A 24,331-nucleotide genomic window follows, 5' to 3' on the forward strand; every position below is an offset into this window, starting at 1 on the left:
TCATTAATAATTTGTGTGAGATTGAGGGCATCAAGCTTGGATTGTAGAATGGCTGGGGTGTTAAGCATGTCCCAGTTTAGGTCGCCTAGTATAGTAAATTGAATTGTTTCATTAAAATTAAATGTACAGTCGTGGCCAAAAGTTTTGGGGATTACACAAATATTAATTTTCACAAAGTTTGCTGCTTCAGTGTCTTTAGATATTTTTGTCAGATACTATGGAATACTGAAGTATAATTACAAGCATTTCAAAAGTGTCAAAGGCTTTTATTGACAATTACATGAAGTTGATGCAAAGAGTCAATATTTGCAGTGTTGACCCTTCTTTTTCAAGACCTCTGCAATCCGCCCTGGCATGCTGTCAATTAACTTCTGGGCCACATCCTGACTGATGGCAGCCAATTCTTGCATAATTAATGCTTGGAGTTTGTCTGAATTTGTGGGTTTTTGTTTGTCCACCCGCCTCTTAAGGATTGACCACAATTTCTCAATGGGATTAAGGTCTGGGGAGTTTCCTGGCCATGGACCCAAAATATCGGTTTTGTTCCCCGAGCCACTTAGTTATCACTGTTGCCTTAATGCAAGGTGCTCCATCATGCTGGAAAAGGAATTGTTCGTCGCCAAACTGTTCCTGGATGGTTGGGAGAAGTTGTTCTCGGAGGATGTGTTGGTACCATTCTTTATTCATGGCTGTGTTCTTAGGCAAAATTGTGAGTGAGCCCACTCCCTTGGCTGAGAAGCAACCCCACACATGAATGGTCTCAGGATGCTTTACTGTTGGCATGACACAGGACTGATGGTAGCGCTCACCTTGTCTTCTCCAGACAAGCTTTTTTCCCCAGTCCTCCGCAGTCCAATCCCTGTACCTTTTGCAGAATATCAGTCTGTCCCTGACGTTTTTCCGAGAGAGAAGTGGCTTCTTTGCTGCCCTTCTTGACACCAGGCCATCCTCCTAAAGTCTTCGCCTCACTGTTCGTGCAGATACACTCACACCTGCCTGCTGCCATTCCTGAGCAAGCTCTGTACTGGTGGTCCCCCTGAATCAACTTTAGGAGACGGTCCTGGCACTTGCTGGACTTTCTTGGGCGCCCTGAAGCCTTCTTCATAGCAATTGAACCGCTCTCCTTGAAGTTCTTGATGATCCGATAAATGGTTGATTTAGGTGCAATCTTACTGGCAGCAATATTCTTGCCTGTGAAGCCCTTTTTGTGCAAAGCAATAATGATGGCACGTGTTTCCTTGCAGGTAACCATAATTGACAGAGGAAGAACAATGATTCCAAGCACCACCCTCCTTTTGAAGCTTCCAGTCTTATTTGAACTCAATCAGCATGACAGAGTGATCTCTAGCCTTGTCCTCGTCAACAGTCACACCTGTGTTAACGAGAGAACCACTGACATTATGTCAGCTGGTCCTTTTGTGGCAGGGCTGAAATGCAGTGGAAATGTTTTTTGGCGACACTACCCCAGGTGCTTTAAAAAACAACAACTGTAGGGTAATGCCTTGAATAAAGAAATGCTTATTCCCAGATTCAGCAATAGAAACTACTCAGTGAGAAGTATATTGATGTTATAAAAGTATTGACTATATATACAAAGAAAGAAAGTCACACACTCTAATTATGCTCCCAAACAGTTAATGGGTATAGCAACTATATTACAAACCATTAAATGTTTGGGAGCATAATTAGACTGTGTGACTTTCTTTCTATCTTTATAATAGTTTACTCTTCGTTAGTCAGCACCTCTATAAAACATTTTCGGATGGGTGTGCAACATCTTTTACCATCAAGTATTAACTGCAACACAGAAATGTTGTGAAGACACACAGACATTGAAATGTGTGAAATGCTGTGACAGAGTTGCTGTGTCATTTTGGCTACTCTGTGTCAATAGTGCTGAAAGGGAGAGAGGAAAATAATCAGGTTACCTATGACCACTACACACCGAAACATGTCATCACAACAATACAATTTAAACATTGCTAAACCATCCTACAGATATTAGGTGATTAAAAGACAGACAGCGCCATTACGAGGTAAGTGCATGCATTAAGTTTCAGAGCAGACGTGTACAGGGACTCAATGGACTCCTCGATTATTATGTTCTATTAATTGTTGGCTCGATTTACCTCTTCCTAGATGAACTGTGCATAGTGCTTATCTATTTGTATTGGATGTACATTTATATATTTGAATATGATCATAGTTTGGCTGCCTCCTGTTTAAGTCTGAGGTGTTAGTAGTGTCATTCTGGCTGTGAAGTCCCTCAATGCAGGTTATGTACAGTACTCACACTATGGTGCCAGTCTACTGACTCAATATGCATATACCCCCAGCTGATTTCATGTTGCTCTGGCCTGCCTTTTCATGCAGTTATGCACCAGTACTCTGGGAGCCTGATGATCCAAAAAGTGTTAGCACTTATTTGATTTGCATTCATTTCCCTCTTCCCCAGACTAACTGTTTGTGTTAGATTAGAGCAAAAAGCCATAGTGCGGAGGAGTTTAGGACCTAGAGTCTAACTGGTCCGTCAGGAGGCAGTAGAGGATATGGCAGTGAGGTCATGATGGCTAGTCTATGCTGTGATTGCAGCCCAGTTCTACATCCATAAGAGGAATGCATCAATAGTCATAGCAGCTTCGTAAAATGTACTTGATTCAGTAAGATGTGAAATTTGAGATACTTCTCTTCTCTTGATTTTCCTACCCTCACATCCTGTTCACCACAGATCACCACTCTGATCAGCTCTCATCAATGATAATCAGTGTGGAAGGCTAATGGAAAAATAGAAAACACAAAATTACATGTTTGAGATCAACAGTGAATGGAGGATGGGAAACTAGCACATACTTGATATTGTGTAATTGAAAGTCCCTGTTTAGTGTTGCCTTCTGCTCTTCAGAACGATAACCTCCAGATGTCAGCTCCAGGGCTGCGGGGCTGACTGATGCCCCAGTGACATGCAGCCTGTCTAGGAGGCGAGAGCAGCCATCTGGCCTGCCCTCTAGCTCTGGGCCTGGGGAGCTCCGGGCAGTTCTGGGACTGATTTCACACTCACTGATTCCTGCTTGCACACACACATTGACACTCACACACACATACACATGCATGCATGCATACACACAGGTAGCCTAGTGGTTAGAGCAGTGGGGCAGTAACCGTGAAGTTGTTTGTTCAAATCCCTGAGCAGAAAAGGTGAAAAATCTGTTGATGTACCCTTGAGCAAGGCACTTAACCATAATTGCTACAGGGTCACTGTTGATCATCGCAGACCCTGGCTGTGACCCCACTCTCTGAGGGTCTCAGGAAGAGTTGGGATATGCAAAAAAAAACATTTCAAATTCACACATGCATATTAATACACATTTGTGAAATAGGACAAATTTAAGCACCTACCAAACTATTATTATTATCCCCAACATACCTTTCTCACAGCAGAAAGGCCTGTTCCAGTTTCCTCTTTTTCCTTTGTATTTATGATGATGTTTGTCATCGTGCCAGCTTCACAGGGCTCTCATTTGCCATGCTGTTTGGAGTGTGAGCAACGTGGCCCTGCTACAGTGGTATCATCCATAGACAGACTCTGAATAAAGAGGTCCTCTCTGCTGTGTTGTGTCTGCCTGGCACTGTGTTTGGAGGAATGTGGGAGTTTGCCAATGCAACTCCAATCGGATGCATCGACCACATTATCAGCTGTCTTGATGTTTCCGCTTTCCCCAGCAGGCTGAGGCGCTGATAATGATGGAGAGCAGCAGCGCTGTGTGTGTTATTCAACAGATAGCTGGGGCTGCCGATATGGACAGGGAGTGAACACATGGGGTAGAAACAGGGGGTCTATGCAGAGACAGGGAAGCCTTGGAGCATCATGGGTACCATCCTTACTCATCCTCACCTATCAGCATGTTTCCATATAGACTTTTTCTCCAGCTACTCCACCCTCTCTGCCTTCTATAAATATATTCTAGGATCTCACTTTGGCATTTTATCTATCATTTCTTCCCCCTTTCTTCTTCTCTTTGTCTATGTGAAACACACACACACACACACACACACACACACACACTAATTCCACCTACCACCCATGAAAGGACTGGCATACTCCCATCTCGCCCCACTATCCCTATGCTGGTAACTGGGAGTGTTGTGGTTGAGTGGAGCTGAAGCTAGAGTTATCTTATCAGGGCACCACATCTGGTCCTTCCCCCTCTCTCCTCTCTCTCCTCTCTCCTGTCTGGCTACCTGCTGCTATCAGGAGGCCTGCTGTAAGCCCTGTAGTCAAATCCACTAAGCCGTGAAGAATTAAAACAAAAGGGGGGAAAAATACAGTATGTTTGCTCTGGTTTAGCTTGCATCTGTCTCTCTGTCTGACAAACTGCATGTGTATTGACAGGCTGACCTGCCTGCCAGTGTTTGGTGTGTGTGTGTGTGTGTGCGCGCGTGCGCCTTCATGCTTTGCAAGGGTTCATGTGTGTCCTCTGAGCAGATTTTACAGAAGGATTCCCACTTGGCTTCAAGTCACAGCAGCATGCATGTCTCTGTGAGTGGGGAGCAGGAGAAACAGCAGGATCACTGGATTACACAAACACCATATCAGGCATGAGGACACAACAACCCTCACTAGATACTGTAGATACCATATATACACGTCACATAGCTCTGCCAATGTATACACAGTACACCTTCTCAAACACATAGGGCCAGATTTACAATGAGTTTACACCAGTGTGAAGTGCACCTTTGATTAACATGAGGGGATAAAACACGTAAGAAAAAATTGAAAAGTCTAATGAAGGATTAAGATTAGGGAAAGAAGGCAAGGTGTAAAACTGTAATGAAAAACAGTTTTATGTTTTCAGTTTTTGTATTTTATTCACCTCCCCTTTTGTCTAGCAGTATATTCCCCTTACATGTTCTTGGAAACTAGTCTTTGCTTATAAGACCAGTGAATCAGCTATTATATCACACACTGCAGTGTCATGACTGTCCTGATCAGGTCAGGGTACAGGAGACCACCACCCTACAGATTATCTCCCAAACCCCCAACAGAGGAGGAGAGATCTAGGGGTCTGAAGATGTGGGGGTTTTATGACACCTCATGCCCATAATACAGAGAAATTCCTTTGTCCTAACAATGGAGAACTGGCCTCAGAACCTTAAACATGCAATAAAGGAACTTTGGAACAATGGTTTCCGTCAGCCACAATGGTGGTTATGACGAAAAGTGGAATATTAAAATGTATGTAACTTTGGTATTTGTTTTTAAAGGTTAAGAGATGACGTTATTATGAAAACATTGTACCTTTAAGAGTTTTCCCAGTATATGCCTGATGTTTATACATTGTACGCGGTTTGGAAAATATCCAAATCAAACAGAATGTTTTGATAAAGATGAAATGTGAAGTTAGTGTCTAAAATCAGATTTTTAGCCAAATCTAAGCCTTGCCCCCTGTACTTGGTCCGCCCAGAGAATCGCCCTAAAGGCTGTTACGCCCACTTCTGACCCGAGGGTATAAGACAGGAGAGTGAAGAATTAACATAGTAGACTATTGACCCCAAGCTGCAGCCAAGGTCTAACAAAGTCGACGAACCCCAAAACGAAACAAGGTTGAAGACAAAGAAATATTTTTCTACACGAGCTACGGACGAGTAGCTGTGTCTAAGCGGGTGAATTCAAGCCGAACCACCCAGCCTCCACTCTCCATTGAATCGTGGTATCGACACCATTCGAGCCGAAGCTGTGAGCTCTGAGCTACAGAGCTGTCTGTCCTCAGAAGACCCCTTTCCGATCAAGGGTGAGGATCAGACCACTTAGCCAAGAAGGACACTGACATCGTGAGGACAACCAGAGAGTTGCGCCGGAGAACTTCGTCATTTAGAAGCCTAAACGACCCACGCGGAGCTTCCCACCTGAGAACTACAACACGTAATTACATCATTATATTCTGACCCATAAGAGCGGCAGTTCGGGGCAAGGCTAATTTTAAATAAGCATGGCTGACAAATGAACCCAAATGTATATTTCTCTCGTGTACTTCCTTTCTTTCTCTCTCTTTAAAATCCCCATTTTGGGTAACAAGCGCCATAGTGTGTTGGCCCGTTATACTAAGTCCTAATCAATAGCTAGACTGTGTTTTGTGTATGTGCATTTTTATCATCATTTTAGCTTGCTAGTAAATAAATAATCAACTAAGATTGGTGTGGTAAATTCAGTGGTAAAGCCCGGGTCCGTGCAGATTCCCGGATTATACGACTTTCAGATTATGAGACTGTAGAGGAAACTGATTAATTTAGCGACTGTTGTAATCGATATTCTGATATCCTTTGAGTTAATTTGGGAAATAGAAACTCAATCAAAACAATGTTCCCATGGTGCCCCAGGTTAATGAGTTAATAATTGCTTGATTCATTGCTTAATTCATTTAATCACGTAATTATAAACCGTTAATCATTCGATGAGCAACAGTCGTCACATTAACTAATACAACGTCACGACATATGGTGCCCCCTGTGAGGAATCTAAGATAGGACTAGGCCGCACTGTTGTGTTATTCCATATCAATTGTGTAGCAATATATATACATTCCATTAATAGCTATAGGCAGGACTAGTGCGGGAGAGAAGTGTGTGTGTGTCGTTCCATTTGACCCAGATACTGGTCGGGAGAGAACGACCCCTGTGGTATATCTGACCAAAGCCAGTGTGAAGGGGGTCTACTGAATGCTACGAGCTAGGGCATATGTACCAGCCGATGCAGGCATTCTGAGAAATAATACTAGTTGGGCCTAACGTAGTGTTATTTCTGTCGATCGCTTTCAGGAGTGATCTGACTCGGTCATAAGTAATTCCTAGAGCAGAGGACATATGAGCCAGCCATTACGGAAATTAGAGTAGATATATTCGTTTGACCGAAGCGAAGTTATTATCTCTCTACCTCTCGCGTTGGGTAACGGGGAGAGGTTAAGGGTTGAACGTGAGACGTCACCAAGTAAACCCGTTCCCTTGTTGGAGGGAACATCCCTTGTGCGGCGAGGGGGAAACCCCGCGCAAGGAAAGCTGAGCCTTGCGCCAGATGCTAAGCTAACAAAGGGGAGCCGCCATTTTTGTTTTCCTCTTTGTTCATAGTGAATTCCCGCGTTAGACGGGAATCCTGTGTGACCTCAGCTTGGGCTATCCGTAACCTCTGGCAAAGAATCGCCAGTCATTTTTCGTGAAATAAGTCAGGTTACGCTGTAGGATATCAAACCAGTCTTAACTGATTAGATATCATTGTCTTGTTCAATTTTATACATACATTAAATTGATACACTACCTCTCCAGGTTGGTTATGGGAATAATACACACACGAATGTGCCATAACCAATGAGACATGGTTAAACTGTTCCACGTTAACTTAGATATAGCAACTATTTCAGGTTAATTAAAGCTAATTCCTTTAGCCTATACAGGGTTGACTAATCATTCAAATTGATTAATAGATTAAAGCTGTTTTACCAGCTTAATGGTGTTTAGGTAGACTTTTTAACAGTTTTGTAAAATTCTATTTTCACTGGTACCCTGTCGATTTTAGCTTGTGTTAACAGTGTCCTCCGGTGGTGAAGAATCACCAGTAATTATTTTTAAATAATTCAGGTTATGCTGTACGATATCTAACCAGTCTCAACTGATTGGATATCATTGTCTCGTTCAATTTAATATACATTAAATTGCTACACTACCGTTCAGGTTGGTTATTGGAATAATACGCAAACTAATGTGTTCTAACCAATGAGACATAGTTAAACTTTTCAATGTTAACTTAGATATAGCAATTACTTCAGGTTAATTAAAGCTAATTCCTTTAGCCTATACGGGGTTGACTAATCATTCAAATTGATTAATAGATTAAAGCTGTTTTACCAGCTTAATGGTGTTTAGGTAGACTTTTTAACAGTTTTGTAAAATTCTATTTTCACTGGTACCCTGTCGATTTTAGCTTGTGTTAACAGTGACCTCTGGTGGTGAAGAATCACCAGTAATTATTTTTAAATAATTCAGGTTATGCTGTACGATATCTAACCAGTCTCAACTGAGTGGATATCATTGTCTCGTTCAATTTAATATACATTAAATTGCTACACTACCGTCCTGGTTGGTTATTGGAATAATACGCAAACTAATGTGTTCTAACCAATGAGACATAGTTAAACTTTTCAATGTTAACTTAGATATAGCAATTACTTCAGGTTAATTAAAGCTAATTCCTTTAGCTATACGGGGTTGACTAATCATTCAAATTGATTAATAGATTAAAGCTGTTTTACCAGCTTAATGGTGTTTAGGTAGACTTTTTAACAGTATTGTAAAATTCTATTTTCACTGGTACCCTGTCGATTTTAGCTTGTGTTAACAGTGACCTCCGGTGGTGAAGAATCACCAGTAATTATTTTTAAATAATTCAGGTTATGCTGTACGATATCTAACCAGTCTCAACTGATTGGATATCATTGTCTCGTTCAATTTAATACACATTAAATTGCTACACTACCGTCCAGGTTGGTTATTGGAATAATACGCAAACTAATGTGTACTAACCAATGAGACATAGTTAAACTTTTCAACGTTAACTTAGAGATAGCAACTCTTTCAGGTGAATTAAAATTAAAATTCCCAAATAGCCGATACAGGTTAGATTTATCATTAAAATCGATTTAATCAATTAAACCTGTTTTGGCAAGTTCAGTAATAACCAACTCACATTACTGACCCAGTCTTGATGATTCATTGACGTTTACAAACTGAGTTAAATCGTGTTTGCAGCCTCCAACTAAAAACCCCAAACATTACGTAAATTGAAATAACTGACAATCATAATAATGAGCAATCCATCAGATGGGTTTCCACCCATTTCCCCTCTAATCAGTGGACCTTCACCCACGGAAAGATTGATCGCGGACCTCAGCAACGATGCAAATCCTAACTATGCCGAGGGGCTGAAAATGTTAGATTTCAATGCTATAAGCGAGAAAAATGCAGACATTGCGACAGACGCTCTTCAAAATAGACCATCAGGCGGAGGCCTTGTGAAGGTTCTCTCCAGTTTAGCCCTCAACTATGCCCACCAGCAGAGATGGACAGTGCACCAGTACCTCAGTGCCCAGCAGAGGCACGAGCAGGAAGCTGGGGAGTTCAAGGTACAGGTGGAGAGAACCAGGGAGCTGGCATCGAAAGCCGAAAAAGATAAGCTACTGCTAGCTGAGGAACTGTGTGTGAGAACAGATAAATTGGAAGATCTGTCTAACACTTATAACAAAGAACGCGAACAAACTCTTGACCAAGTCCGTATTCTAAAAGAACAACTCGGTTTAGCCAAAACTAAATACGATGAAGTCCGCGCGAAACTAGATGAATCGGACGAGCTAGTTAGAAAACGGGGCGAGCAAATTGATGCCCTACAAACGGTTGTGAATGAAACCACTCAAAGCAATAATGCTCTATTCCAAAAGCTGCAGACCAAAGACGATCAGTTAATGAACACAATGACCAAGTTGGAGGACAAAACAGCAGAACTCATTGAAGTCGCTGATTTAATGAAGGATGAGAAAGACCAGGTGAGAAAGTTGGAAAATGTGACCTCTAAACAAAAGGAGGACATCGCATCACTGGATCTCTCACTCCACACTCGCGACCTCTCCCTGCAAACCATGACAGATAAGTATGAGGCCGAGCGAAAAAAGGGCGACACCTACGTGTCGAAAATAAACACCCTCAACTCCCAGGTGGACTCTGCGATGCAGCATAACACCACCCTTAGGTATCATCTGGAGGAACTCCAGAACAGTCACGCGCTATCGCGGGACAACCAAACCAAGCAACCTAGCTCACATCCGGAGCTAAGAGAACGAGGGAATGTAGATGACAGGAGATTTCAGCCTCTTTCTCTTGGCCATTCGGCCCACAGTGAATTGGGGCCTCCTCGCCAACACAACCACAGCTTGACTTTTCCTCTTGGCCTCTCGGCCCACAATTCTCCACGGGAGAGTGCAGATGCTCCCCGCGCACTTGGCGGGGATCGCCTTGACAAAATCGTCAAAAACTTCCGCCTCTTCGACCCCGTTCCGGGAAAGCCAAACGACACTGAGACATTCTTAGCAGACATAGAGGACGCCTTGGATGGCTACCCAAACGCTACGAATGCAGACAGGCTCTATCTTTTGAAGCGAACGTCCAACAGACACGTGACAAGGTTCATCCGTCTACAAGAGCAACACGTGCAAAACGACTATGCTAAACTTGCCACGGTTTTGAAAATAGAATTCAGTGGTTCTGCGACTCGCAAACACGATAGTTCGTTGGCTAACAATATCAGACAAGCTCGAAATGAACACCCACAAGCCTACTATCACCGGCTTCGTTCAGCTTACTTTGGCATGCTCACTGAAACAGGAATGGAAGACCTATTACCGTTCAAACAACTTTTTCTGTCAAACATGTCTCCCAACTTCATTAACTACTTGGGCCCTACTGCCCACGTCGGGTTGCCAATCTCGACGCTCCGAGAGCTGGCAAGCACCGCTTTTGAAGCATCAAAAGCAAGCCGGGCTAAGAGCCCGGACACCTCGACTTTCGAGCTTAGGCGGGAACCATCACTCGAATTAGAAGGGGCTGCATCAGGGACATATGCTGTAAAAGAGGACGATCAAAGGGGGTGGCTACCAAGTAACCACCACCCCGACAACCACCGCCGTAACAATAGCTACGATGAACGTCCCCAATCTAACAGGTCCCGTAGAGATCAACCTAGCCGACATGCCCCTCCGCCTAACTCTCACAAAGGGTCAGGACACAAGGGTAACAAGCGTAACAAGGGCAACAAAGTGTTCAACAATGATTTAAACGCTAACCGAAATGATATAGAAGCTCTGATAAAAGATGTACTGCATCGTAAGAAATTTGAGAAAGAGGACAAGGATAAATCCTCATGACTAGGCGTAAAATCGTTGGAAACCGAGTCCGCCGAAATTCATGCAATTCAAGAGGACGCAAACATTTCCATTACCCCCGCCCCCACTCGAATCCCTGTCCAGGTACCGCCCGTTCTAGACACAAGCCCGCAGGTTTTGTCTACAGACTTGGACACGGAGGTGGAGATGCACGAGATAAGCAGCTGTGCAACAGATGATTCCTCTACCATTCCGATAGAGGACCCACTGGGTCACGTAAGTGACTTATCTGTCTTGGAAATCGACGCAGATTACAAACCGCTCCGTTCTCCCAACCCACTCCATTTTGTTGGGGATATGACGAGAAAAACCAACTCGAACAGGCCATACCTTAGAACAGTCCTGGAGGACTGTGTGACATGTCACGCTCTGATAGATTCGGGTTCAACAATTTCCCTCATATCCGAAACCTTGCTGGATGAACTAAAAAGGGCAGTGGACCCAACAAAACGTTGGTTGAAAACGGAACATTGCGATACGAATCTTCGAGGTTTCACTCAAGCTACCTCGCCCCTAACCAAACGTCTCCTACTTAAACTCAACTTCGAAAGCGTGTCACTGATACACCCCGTGTATGTGACTAGCATCGAAATCGAACGAATGCTGATTGGGAGTGATTTAATTGACCGTTTGGTACCACTAATGGATTGGAAAACCAATCAAATCTGGTCACAAATACCTATGCCTACTCCGTTGACTTCGCCGCATTCTTCCAAGGCTACCTGCCTTACATTGTGCAACGACGAGGGTCCGACGTCAGCATCTGACGCAAACCCTGTGAACTTGGCCATGAGTCCGCCATTTGTGGCAAAGGACAATGTGAGTTCGACTCGGAACTTAACCGAACATGTGGTTTTCTTGTGCGGCTTGGGTGATTCACCAGCCGACACTTACCGCCCTCCTCTGATAGGGGGCGTGTGCCTAAACGGCACTAGGGCTGAGGATACCAGGCTGGCCTCCTGGTCAGAAAAATCCGCAATCAGTTTGGAAATGTTCAACGAAATTTCGAAAACGGCTAACTGCCATCCCCTTGTGCCGAAAACGTTTAGATTTCCACTGGGAACGACTCCCCAGACAACACTCACCGCAATAGGGGTGTGTGCGCTATCGATCCGCATTGGAACCAAGGAATTATCACACTACCTACTGGTTGTCGCGGACCTCCCACATACAGTCTATGTGGGAGCGGACATTTTGGTAAGGTTGGGTGTTAAACTTGATACCATACACCAAGTTCTTTGGTCTTTGGCGCAGCCAAACCAACATGCCTTGTCTTTCGACCCGGTGCGAATGGCTTCCGGGCAGACTATTCCTGAAGCTTGCAAGACGATAACTGAGTCCGCCATGTTGATACCGGCAAGAACCACAGAGGTTTCTGTAAGACTGAACCTGGCGCCCGGATACCGGATGGAAGGCACCACTGCGTTCTTCCAACCCTCTCCAAAACTATTCGACTTGGGGCTAACTATCAATGGTAACCCACTGTTGGAACTAACCGCTAGATCCACTTACCTCCTGGTACAAAATCTGACTCAAGCGGATATTTCCATTCCTCGGCACACTCAGCTAGGAACATTGATCGATTACGCCTTCCATGATTTTGAACTAGTTGTTCCTGTGATTGGGCCTCTTCCGTCCTCCCTAGACCTAGATGGCGAGGGAGGTACGCTGTTTACTTGTCAGTCAAAAGCAATAGCACTAACTCCCGTATTGCCACTGGACGTCACATCGGCATTCCGGCTGGATGCCGATCCTGACAGCAACATGTTAATATACTCCATCGTCACGGAGGATGATATTGCGTCTCCTCCTGCATGCGAAGTACACTCTTGTGAGAAAACAACCGATGACTCTTCCAAAGGTGACATGCCGTCACCACCCGATGAAGACCTGTACAATGTCGCCGAACCATATCCTGGTTTCCATGCACAGGTAATACAACTACTGTCGGAGGCTGATGCTCTTGTCAATGACACTGAACGCCATCAGTTGAGAGAATTGTTTAACAAACACAGTGAGATCTGGTCGACAGACTCGCTGGATTGCGGGGTTACGGGTATCCATGTGGTGCGTATTCCTACGCCACCCGGAGCAACTCCTACGTTCGTTAGACAATACAAAATCCCGCTCGCAGCATACGCAGCAGTACAAGAGATTATCGATTCCTTATTAGCTAAACGGATAATCAGGGAATGTAACAGTACGTACAGCGCTCCCGTGTGGCCCGTTCTGAAACCAACGGGTAAATGGCGTCTTACCATTGACTATAGACAACTCAACAAACTGGTTCCGTTGTCTCGTTGGCCAATGACACAGCTCGACCAAGAGTTGCCAAAGGTGGCAAACGCCAAGTACTTCTCCACCGTCGACGTGGCAAATGGTTTCTGGACCATGACAGTCGACCCGCGTGACCAACACAAGTTGGCTTTCTCTTTCTCGAACAAGCTCTTCACGTTCAATCGTTGCCCATTCGGGTATGCGAACTCCCCCTCAGAGTTCAACATCTTCCTGCACAAGGCGATGCCAGACGCAGCCTCTAGGGGGACGATAATTTACGTGGACGACGTTCTCATGAGAAGTGAGACTTGGTCACATCACCTCAATGAAATGGACCACGTTCTCACCCAACTCGGGACTGCAGGGGCTAAGTTGGCCATCATGAAAGGGCAATGGTGCAGGACCAAGGTAAACTACGTTGGGCTTCTGGTGGGTGCCGAGGGCATCCTGCCACAGTCTAACCGAATCCAAGCAGTCCGCAACATCAAAACACCTACAAACCTTCACGAGGTGCGCAGCTTCTTGGGAGTATGTAATTACTCCCGTCAATTCATCGAAAACTACGCCGACTTGTCAAAACCGTTGACTCACCTTCTTCAGAAAGACACCCCATTCGTTTGGGATGTCACTCACAACGAAGCGGTGGCTTCCTTGAAAAACATGCTTTGCGAGGCACCCTGCCTGGTATACCCCAACAAAGACAAGACATTCTTTTTGGAAGTCGGTTTCTCAGAGCACTGCCTTAGCGCTGGGTTGTACCAAAAATACGACCAAGACAAACGTGTGGTTGCTTTCGCGAGCAAAACACTCAACCCCGCAGAACACAAATACTCAGACTGCGAAAAAGCGCTGCTGTCGACAGTCTGGGCGATCAAACACTTCACCAGTTATGTCGGCGGACAAAAGGTGATCATAGAAACATGTCACCAGCCTGTGACTTTTCTGAAAAGCCAACGAATCCGTGAGGGTGCTGTACACAACCGCAGGATAGCGGCTTGGCTCATGACGCTGCAGAGCCATGATGTAGTAATCAACTACGCAAAAGCAAAGCACCTAACTTTGGGCAGTGCTTTGGCGGTGTGTCAACACTGTGGTGACGATGAAACCGACTCCGGACCACCCCCGCGTGACATCGCTCCGCCATTGCCTTCGAACCATCACTATTTCGAAGAGAACGTGTGTCTCGACATGCCGATGGCATTTGTAGATGGCTGTTCTTACCGCCATCTAGACCACTTGCAAGCTGGGGTGGGATTGGTATGGCACAACGACATTCCGTGCAAACCACTTCAATTTCAGCTTGGCAACAAGACCAGCCAGTTTGCAGAAGTGGCTGGCGTGCTGATCACCCTGCAAACAGCGGTGAAACACGGATTGGCAGAACTGGCGATCTGCACCGACTCTAACTACGCGAGACTCACCTTCTTATGCCACTTGCCGTTTTGGAAACAAAAGCACATGACTACTTCAAGTGGTAAAGAGGTGAAAAACAAAGAGCTCATTCTAGCTTGTGATGATCTCATCACCAAACACGACATACAGGTGTATTGGAAGAAAGTCAAGGGACACTCCAAATCACCTGGTCGTGACAAACTTGGCAACGACCATGCTGACAGCATGGCGAAATCTGGTGCAATTCACGGCACCCCTTGGGTGTTTGCTGCTCGAGACGAAAAACCCACTGAGGAAGCTATGGTGTCTGCGGTAACGCGTAGCCATGTAGCACCACGGAAAACGTCGTCGCACAAACATAATGTGTTGCTAACGCATTCATTCATGAATGGCGACCTGGTAGCAATGCAACACTAAGATGAGTCCCTCGCCACTTTGATGGCATTCCTGTCGGATCCTGTCAACCACCCAGTGTCCGAACTGGCTTTGGCAGGTTCACACGACTTGCGTTCGCTGTACGCAACTAAACAGCACCTCACACTTGTAGATGACCTATTGGTGTATGTTTCAGAAACCGACACCGCTCGAAGGTGGGTGGTTCCTAAAACACAGAGGGGGATAATGATAGCTCATGCCCACGACGAGCCATGTGGAGGCCATAGGGGGGTCAAGGCTACATGTGAAACATTGCGACAGGTGGCCCACTGGCCTCACATGGAACAAGACGTGGCACGATACGTGAGGGGGTGTCTAGTTTGCTGCCAGTTTCAACCCACCAAGCCACTTCACAGAGCACCCCTGCAACGCAAGGGTGTGTCTTACCCCTGGAGCTCGATCCAGATCGACTGGGTCGGCCCAGTTGCCAGGTCTGCCAGAGGCAACAAGTACCTCCTCACAGTGACTTGCGCATTCACAAAGTGGGTGGAGTGCCTGCCGGCGACCAATGACACAGCGGAAACCACTGCCGTTCTTTTGCTAAACCACGTTTTCAGTCGTTTCGGCCTGCCAGGAGAAACCGTGGACAGCGACAGAGGAACCCACTTTTCGGCAGCTGTAATGACCGAACTGTGGAAGCTCCTGGGAGTCAAAGCTAAACTCCACATCGCGTACCACCCTAAGAGCTCGGGGGGGGGTAGACCAGAGCAAACAATCAATTGTCAAAATCTTGAGGAAATATGTGGCAGCCAACCACAAAGATTGGGACCTCAAACTCCCATTGGTACTGATGGCAATCAGAGCCACACGCAACAAGTCTACGGGAATGACACCCTTTGAGATGATGACGGGCTTGCAAATTACCCTTCCTCTGCATCTCCTGTACCAACCGGGAGATGTCGCCGCAGCCACCGCCTACACGGCTCATCAATACGTGACCGACTTGCGGAACCATCTCCAGACTACCTTTGCGTACGCTCAAGGACAATTGGAAAGAAGTGCAGAAGGTGACAAGACCTATTACGACAAAAAAGCCTCACACCAGGTGTTCGAGGTCGGAGATAAGGTGTGGTACTACATATACACCAAACCCGCGGGCGTCGCAACAAAGTTCCTGCCCCACTGGACGGGGCCACACGAGATTGTGGTGAAGCTATCACCTGTAGCTTACCAGATCAAAATCAGCAAAGGTCGACAAACCGCCACATTAAAGTGGGTCCACCGGAACCAAATCAAGTTGTACACTCCCCCCATGGGAATAGAAGGGGTGCTAGCCAGCACCGAATAGATAAAAACCCTAGCAAAAACCCAGAGGTACTAAGAAAATTCTTAAGTACCCTCAGCTGATCCCTTCCAGGAGACCAGTACGTTGCACCTAATATCTTTTATTCTCTTCCCAGCTACCAGATATACATCTGTTGTCACTAGTGATATCGTCCTGCGCTGTACTGATTAAAAATAAGAAAAACAGAAAAATAGTTGTCAAAACAATTTTTGTTTACGAATACAAATAACTGAAATAATCCAACAATCTCTGATTATGCGTTTCTGTAGGATGGAGTTCCTTTGGATGATCCTGACACTCTGCGCCCTGGTCAAAACCAACCCAGCAGACGTAATCACGAACGGACCCCCTACGGGAATCGTTCTCCGCGACGATCCAGGACTCCTCATAACTAACTGCAGAGTACACACGCAGAGGGTATATGTCCGCCTAGATGCAGAGAATGTGTACCGCCAACACATTCCACCTGCGGCGCATTTGAGTTGGGCCGGGGCTGACTGGACCAGCCAGGCAATTAAGCACGCCCAGCTAGACACTGCCCATATGTTGGCCCAACTCCAAAAGTTCACAGTAACCCAGTCAGAACTAGCTGAGCCCAGGCGAGAAAAACGATTCGTCGGGGCGCTACTATCGATAGGGGCAGCCGTAGGGTCACTATTTGCCCTAGGTACCACTGCCGTCAACGCAGTCAGTCTAGCCACAGTCAAGAGGAATGTTAGGGAGATTACTGAAGAGATGCCACTTATCCAGCAGCAGATGAAGGCACAGGCCCTTAGGTTGCAACATGTGGGAAAGTCTCTCCAGGACACTATTCTGGTGGTCAACACACACGCTACTCTCCTGAACAAAACTATCCTGTCTGTAGGAAAGCTAGCAGAGGTCATGAACCATGACTATGCCCATGTCCAATTGGTTCGATTGTTACTGGAGGATTTTCTCCGTGAAGTTAGCTCTTCTATGGACCACTTGGCCATGAATAGAATCCCCTCATATCTAGTGCCCCTCTCAATGGTGCACGACATATTGACCTCAGCTACTTCAACCACACTAAGGCCGTTACAATCACATTTGGCCTATAGTCTGGGGTCGGCCATCCCAATACACGTTGATGTTGATCGTAATGAAGTGGGTTTTCTACTGACGCTGCCGGTTGTTGAACTGGAGAATATCTATAGATTGAAAACGGTTCTCAATGTAGGATTTTGGCGCGACAGTACCCACGTAAAGATTGCCACGTTCCCAGTTGTAGCTTACCAGGAAAACAACCCAGATTTCTATCTCACCCCTAACCTGCTAATGTGTACTCTAACCAAAGATGTCCACTACCTTTGTCCTAGCAAACCATTTGTCAGGGATAACACTGAGCGTCTTTGTGGTATTAAAGCTATCACCAGCGAAGAACGCTGTAGAGCCAAACTAACAGCCAGGGATGGGGCCACCACCACACAAGTGGAGGTGGTAGGGAACCGATGGTTGGTCAACACACCGTTCGCGTCCGCCACTATGACTTACGAACGCCATGACTCCATCACCCAATTAAACCTCCCCAACCAGACTGTTTTTGTTACGGTACCAGAGGGGGCGATTATTCACGTAGACGACCTCGCTCTATACCACCTTCCCGACGACCGGATAGACACAGAGATTGAAATGCCGGACGCTTTTGCTAAACGTTCCCTTGAGTTACCACAAGCCATTCAATACCAAATCCAGTACGAGGGACCCATGACTGTCGATCTTAGCGTACTGGATGAGGCACTGTTAGTCGACCCGACTGACTACAGACCAAAAGACTGGTCTGTCGCCCGCTCTTGGACGGTGCCGGACAGTATCCTGACTGTTACCATGATCCTTGGTCTCATTTCCCTTGGCGTGTGCACCTACTACGTACACAGGCGCACACGTGCAATGGAAGACCTAATGAGGTCTTATACTAGGATCACCCGTGGGACGGAAGCGATCCCGATTTTTGGAAAGGTGGCAATGGATCCGGAAACCCTCTTACAGGACCCAGTCCCAGCCTCCTCTCCCGAACTCGCTAGGTCAGCCCAGTAATGTCCCTAATGTAAGCTTGGCCTTCAGGGGCCAAGTTTTTCCAAGTGCCTTAACTACCCACCTGCAAGTAGGATCAACCTAGACATGACATTAGAGACAATGCCATGATAAAGCTATTTAGCCAAGGCCTTGGACATATATAGAACATAGTCCATATTAGATGATTAAGGTGTGGTAGACATATTTTGTATACTTTTATGTTTTTATTCCAATTTTTCGTTTCATTACCTTTGACACTTAGGAAGCCTTAGAGCCAAGACACCGCTCCTTTGGGGAGGAAATGTAATGATGTATTGCCTGAGTGTTGTGCGTTATTAACGTCTGCCAAGTTACTGCCTAGGTCCACTAACCGGGATAACCGGACGACGGGCCGGAACACAGAGCCACTGCCAGACCTCCTTGATCCATTCTGGTGGTGATCCACAGCTTGCGGAAAGCCTACCGGGGGGGAACCACTAAAGGGGGGGGGGGGCTGCTCTGATGATCCACAGACCAGGACATCCGATGGTCATTCTTATGGTGGGTTGCAACATGCAGAATCATTCCAAGTTGAACCTACCAGAGGGGGACTGTCATGACTGTCCTGATCAGGTCAGGGTACAGGAGACCACCACCCTACAGATTATCTCCCAAACCCCCAACAGAGGAGGAGAGATCTAGGGGTCTGAAGATGTGGGGGTTTTATGACACCTCATGCCCATAATACAGAGAAATTCCTTTGTCCTAACAATGGAGAACTGGCCTCAGAACCTTAAACATGCAATAAAGGAACTTTGGAACAATGGTTTCCGTCAGCCACAATGGTGGTTATGACGAAAAGTGGAATATTAAAATGTATGTAACTTTGGTATTTGTTTTTAAAGGTTAAGAGATGACGTTATTATGAAAACATTGTACCTTTAAGAGTTTTCCCAGTATATGCCTGATGTTTATACATTGTACGCGGTTTGGAAAATATCCAAATCAAACAGAATGTTTTGATAAAGATGAAATGTGAAGTTAGTGTCTAAAATCAGATTTTTAGCCAAATCTAAGCCTTGCCCCCTGTACTTGGTCCGCCCAGAGAATCGCCCTAAAGGCTGTTACGCCCACTTCTGACCCGAGGGTATAAGACAGGAGAGTGAAGAATTAACATAGTAGACTATTGACCCCAAGCTGCAGCCAAGGTCTAACAAAGTCGACGAACCCCAAAACGAAACAAGGTTGAAGACAAAGAAATATTTTTCTACACGAGCTACGGACGAGTAGCTGTGTCTAAGCGGGTGAATTCAAGCCGAACCACCCAGCCTCCACTCTCCATTGAATCGTGGTATCGACACCATTCGAGCCGAAGCTGTGAGCTCTGAGCTACAGAGCTGTCTGTCCTCAGAAGACCCCTTTCCGATCAAGGGTGAGGATCAGACCACTTAGCCAAGAAGGACACTGACATCGTGAGGACAACCAGAGAGTTGCGCCGGAGAACTTCGTCATTTAGAAGCCTAAACGACCCACGCGGAGCTTCCCACCTGAGAACTACAACACGTAATTACATCATTATATTCTGACCCATAAGAGCGGCAGTTCGGGGCAAGGCTAATTTTAAATAAGCATGGCTGACAAATGAACCCAAATGTATATTTCTCTCGTGTACTTCCTTTCTTTCTCTCTCTTTAAAATCCCCATTTTGGGTAACAAGCGCCATAGTGTGTTGGCCCGTTATACTAAGTCCTAATCAATAGCTAGACTGTGTTTTGTGTATGTGCATTTTTATCATCATTTTAGCTTGCTAGTAAATAAATAATCAACTAAGATTGGTGTGGTAAATTCAGTGGTAAAGCCCGGGTCCGTGCAGATTCCCGGATTATACGACTTTCAGATTATGAGACTGTAGAGGAAACTGATTAATTTAGCGACTGTTGTAATCGATATTCTGATATCCTTTGAGTTAATTTGGGAAATAGAAACTCAATCAAAACAATGTTCCCATGGTGCCCCAGGTTAATGAGTTAATAATTGCTTGATTCATTGCTTAATTCATTTAATCACGTAATTATAAACCGTTAATCATTCGATGAGCAACAGTCGTCACATTAACTAATACAACGTCACGACAGCAGGATCACTGTTGGTCCTAACATTCTGATCTCGCTGTTATTGAAGTGATATTTCATCAATCCCTTTTCATTTGGAGTGGGATATGTCACAGGTTGCATCACACGGAGCAGCACAGCTCTGTGACTCTGTCAGAAGGCTTTTTGCTGGATAAAGACATAGAAGTCAACCTCTGAGGACTGTTCATAGGTCATTGGTAACCTGACTGCAAGACTAATGCCTGGAATGTCTGCCAAGGCTTGGTCCTTTTAGGTGATTTGCGAAGTACATGAAAGGTGATGGCTGGAAAGTGTGGATTATATTTGAATTTTTGAAAATTAACTGAAAGAAACATTACTTTTATTCTGTTTCTTATCATCTGTCAAGTTTGATCTTTATGATGTATTTGTCACCTGTATGTTCCACACTTTTAGAAGATGAACAAACAATTCAGTGACACTCTACTCCTTTATATTGACCTCTCATGTCTCATCATTCAGTGTGAGACTTTCATAGTTTGGTTGTCTCTCAATTAATTGTTGGAATGCTGTAGGTCAATAATGTGTTGATTTCTTCTCCTTTCAGATTGGAGTGGAGGATATGATTGCAAGGGCCTGGGACTCTAATCCCAGGGTTATCAAGTTTCCACGGAAACATCAAAAAAGCTCCTCTGCCAATGGTCTGAGACGACAGAAGCGGGACTGGGTCATCCCACCAATCAATGTGCCTGAAAACTCCAGAGGACCCTTCCCACAAATGCTTGTCAGAGTGCGTGACAGTTATTACACTTATCAATAACCATTTAAGTCCAAGTTGTCTTTTTGTTGTAAATTAGAAATGAGTTCATCATCAATTCTGATAACAGTAACCCAATCTTGCTCTGTTTTGCTACTGCCCATCATACACCTGAAGATGTCTTTTTACTTTCATTTGAGCCAAAAACACGTTCCAAAGACATCTTCAAGCCAGACAACCCACGTCTGTTGGAGGTTCATTTAGTAGCGGTGCGTGGGTAAAGTCACTGGGGAAGCCAGAAAAAAAAGCCATATTACAACATACGTGTTGTGATAATTGTGTTGTTCGCTCTTTAAATAACCTGTTAGTTCACATGCCTTGACACCGTGATATAAAGGCCTAAGGCCGAGACAATAAGAAGACACATTGGCAGAATAAATTCAACCACACATTTGTTTCATCACAAAACCGGAGAGCAACCTCTGTCCGGTGAAGTCCACAAAGCATATTGCATGTAACAAACAGCTACATGACCTACAGCATGGTCAAGGAAGTTAATGTTTCCTAAATTTCCGGATCACTAAACGATTATTGATTTACAACCACGGAGAGTTACTACAAGTCGCAAAGAAAACAGGGCTGCTTCCACTATTCCAGCACCATTTTAACTTCAACATTTCAACATCATCAAATCACCTATCCTTAATCTAATACAGTGACAACGAAAAGATACCAAAAACAATTTAGTCCAATCAACGTCAGCTAAATATGATGTGGCTGTCCATGTTTCTGATTTCTGTTTGTGTGTGTGTGCGTGCAGGTTCATGAAAGTAAAAAAACATGTTGACTTACCCTACTTGTAGAGAAACGCCAATGCCATCCTCCTCTCTTTCATGTTGACGAAACGGACATATAGTACACGCTTTAATTTTTTGTTGTTCTAGGCTACCTGACTAAAATGCTTGCTCACTAGCCTAACTTCCTTTCATCGGCAACGTTAGCATGTTAACATTAGCCTTCTACATCTAGCTACATATTGAACTTCCATCTTCTCAGGCCAGGGGCACAATGTATGAGTTAATGGCTGGATCAGAATCACCGTTATAATCATTGGCCAATACAGAGAATTAAGTAAAACCACAAGTCCCTATCTCCATCCATGGTTAATTTAGGAAAGGGATAATTTTAGCTAGCTATCTCATCACTGGAGGACAACAACACAACGAGATGCAACAATTCAAGTTGTTTCTGTCAGTGACGTATGCTCTCAATGCGATTTGATAGGAGTGACGCCAAATCCAAACTGGCTTCCCTTTACACTTTTTTTTTGGTGCGCCAGGACCATTCACAGTTGAGCTCACTCAGTTTAGCTCAACGCCGATTGGCTGTTATTATATACTTTTTTTTATCAAGGGAGGACCAAATTCTCGCTGGCTTCCGTTGCACTCAATGCTACGGGTGGCAACAATGTCATACACTTTTGGGCCAGACAGCATCAGATAGATGGCCTACACATACAGAGACAGTTGGGCATTGTTTCACTCGCTCGAATGCTTTCTCCGTTGAGATACATTCAGCCTCTTGTGAATTTAAGGAAAATTATGAAACACAGAGACGGAAGATACACTATTTTATGTTTTTGAATTTTTTCTTGGTCAATATTTGGGGGAAGCCTGGCTTCCCTTGGCATCCATGAATACATACTCACCCCAGGCAAATGAAGAGAAGGGTAGAATAAATCTCAGACAGTAACCAGGTATCCATCCAACCTTTTCCTGAGAGTAGAGTACATGTCGGATTAACAATGTCACAACAGGCCTGATGGAGACAGCAAATTTGTCGGTAAACTTTCCAAATGTCGACAAAACAAAATAAGCTAGACAAGGTGGGATTTTTTTGTGTCTGTAAAATGTATTATGCAAGAAATGGTGGTGGAAACGCTTTTATGCGCAAATATTGATATAATAACCAAATCGAAACTTGGAGTCATACAATTTTTTTTTGTGTAGTCCTCCCACTATGACTCAGGAATGCAGTTGATTAGGCTACAGATTAAATAAGTTATGATGAACCACACAGGGTGGTGAAAGTGCAAGGTGATGAGCTTGATGCTCCTTTCCAATAATAATTGAGGGTTTTATTTTGGTGACATGATGATCGACGTTGGGTAGAGCACAGGTGCCAATACCAGAGTGAGCACATTTGCTAAAGAACGAAAACTTTTTCTGACAAAACCATCAGTAGAGTTGAAAATGTGATGGAAACCCATTTTAAAAAATTCTAATTTTTGGTACATAGGAATTTAACCACAAAAGTTATTTTTATGTGCACTACCGGTCATCACGCACAGCCTTTTATCCGCAACAAGTCAATTTGATGGAAGCACATCTCTGGTGGGAAAATGTGCATATTGTTTTTATGCAGATTTTAGAATATTCGAATGAATTGGATGGAAACCTAGCTACTCACTATGAAGGGCTGAACAGAAAACTACCCAGGTATTTTCTATCAAGAGCCTTCAGCAGGTAAAGAGGGACACTTCTCTCCGATTTGAGTTGTGATGCCAAGTGATTTGTCTGGTATGCCTTAGGACTCTACAAAGACATGTACCCAGACACAGAGACAAGAGGACAGATACAGAGATGGACACAAACACAGCTCTGCTTGAACAGTTGTTCATTGAATTCAGGAGTATTTAGCACACTTTCAGTTGCTTGCATGTGTGTGTATGCAGACATGCAGGAGTTGTTTAAACTAGCTCACTGGACAACAGGGATTTTACTATAACTGTTTTAGAAGTGACATGACAAACAAGCTCCATTCCTGTTGTCATGCTATGGCAGCTCTGTCTATCAGCTCCATGGTTCCAGGATGCTCCTGTAAACTGTGCAGCCTGTTATCAGTCCACCAGACGTCCAGGCCAGAGACAGCTTTCTCTCTGGGCCACCACAGAGCTCTCTCACGCCCATTTGTACCATGCGGCTTACACTCCCGGATTACTGAAATCGCCTTTCACCAACGAGTTGGCAAGAGGACAGATTTTCAACCAAAGCAAAAAAAACACTCACTCACACACACACACAAACAAACACAGACTGCAGGA

The 24,331-nt window shown here is 44.8% G+C and overlaps 1 protein-coding gene across 4 annotated transcripts in view; it reads left to right on the forward strand.

Annotated features, from left to right (window-relative positions):
* The window catches only part of LOC115207615 (cadherin-4-like), a 373,996-nt gene that overhangs the window by 261,902 nt on the left and 87,763 nt on the right, over positions 1 to 24,331 (forward strand). For all 4 annotated transcript variants that reach the window (XM_029774884.1, XM_029774885.1, XM_029774886.1 and 1 more), the window contains one exon: positions 21,079 to 21,261. In XM_029774884.1, coding sequence (XP_029630744.1) covers positions 21,079 to 21,261 — 183 coding nt within the window. The remainder of the gene's footprint in view (positions 1 to 21,078; positions 21,262 to 24,331) is intronic.

The sequence above is a fragment of the Salmo trutta genome, chromosome 14, assembly GCF_901001165.1.
Source record: "Salmo trutta chromosome 14, fSalTru1.1, whole genome shotgun sequence".
In the NCBI taxonomy this organism is placed as follows: domain Eukaryota; kingdom Metazoa; phylum Chordata; class Actinopteri; order Salmoniformes; family Salmonidae; genus Salmo; species Salmo trutta.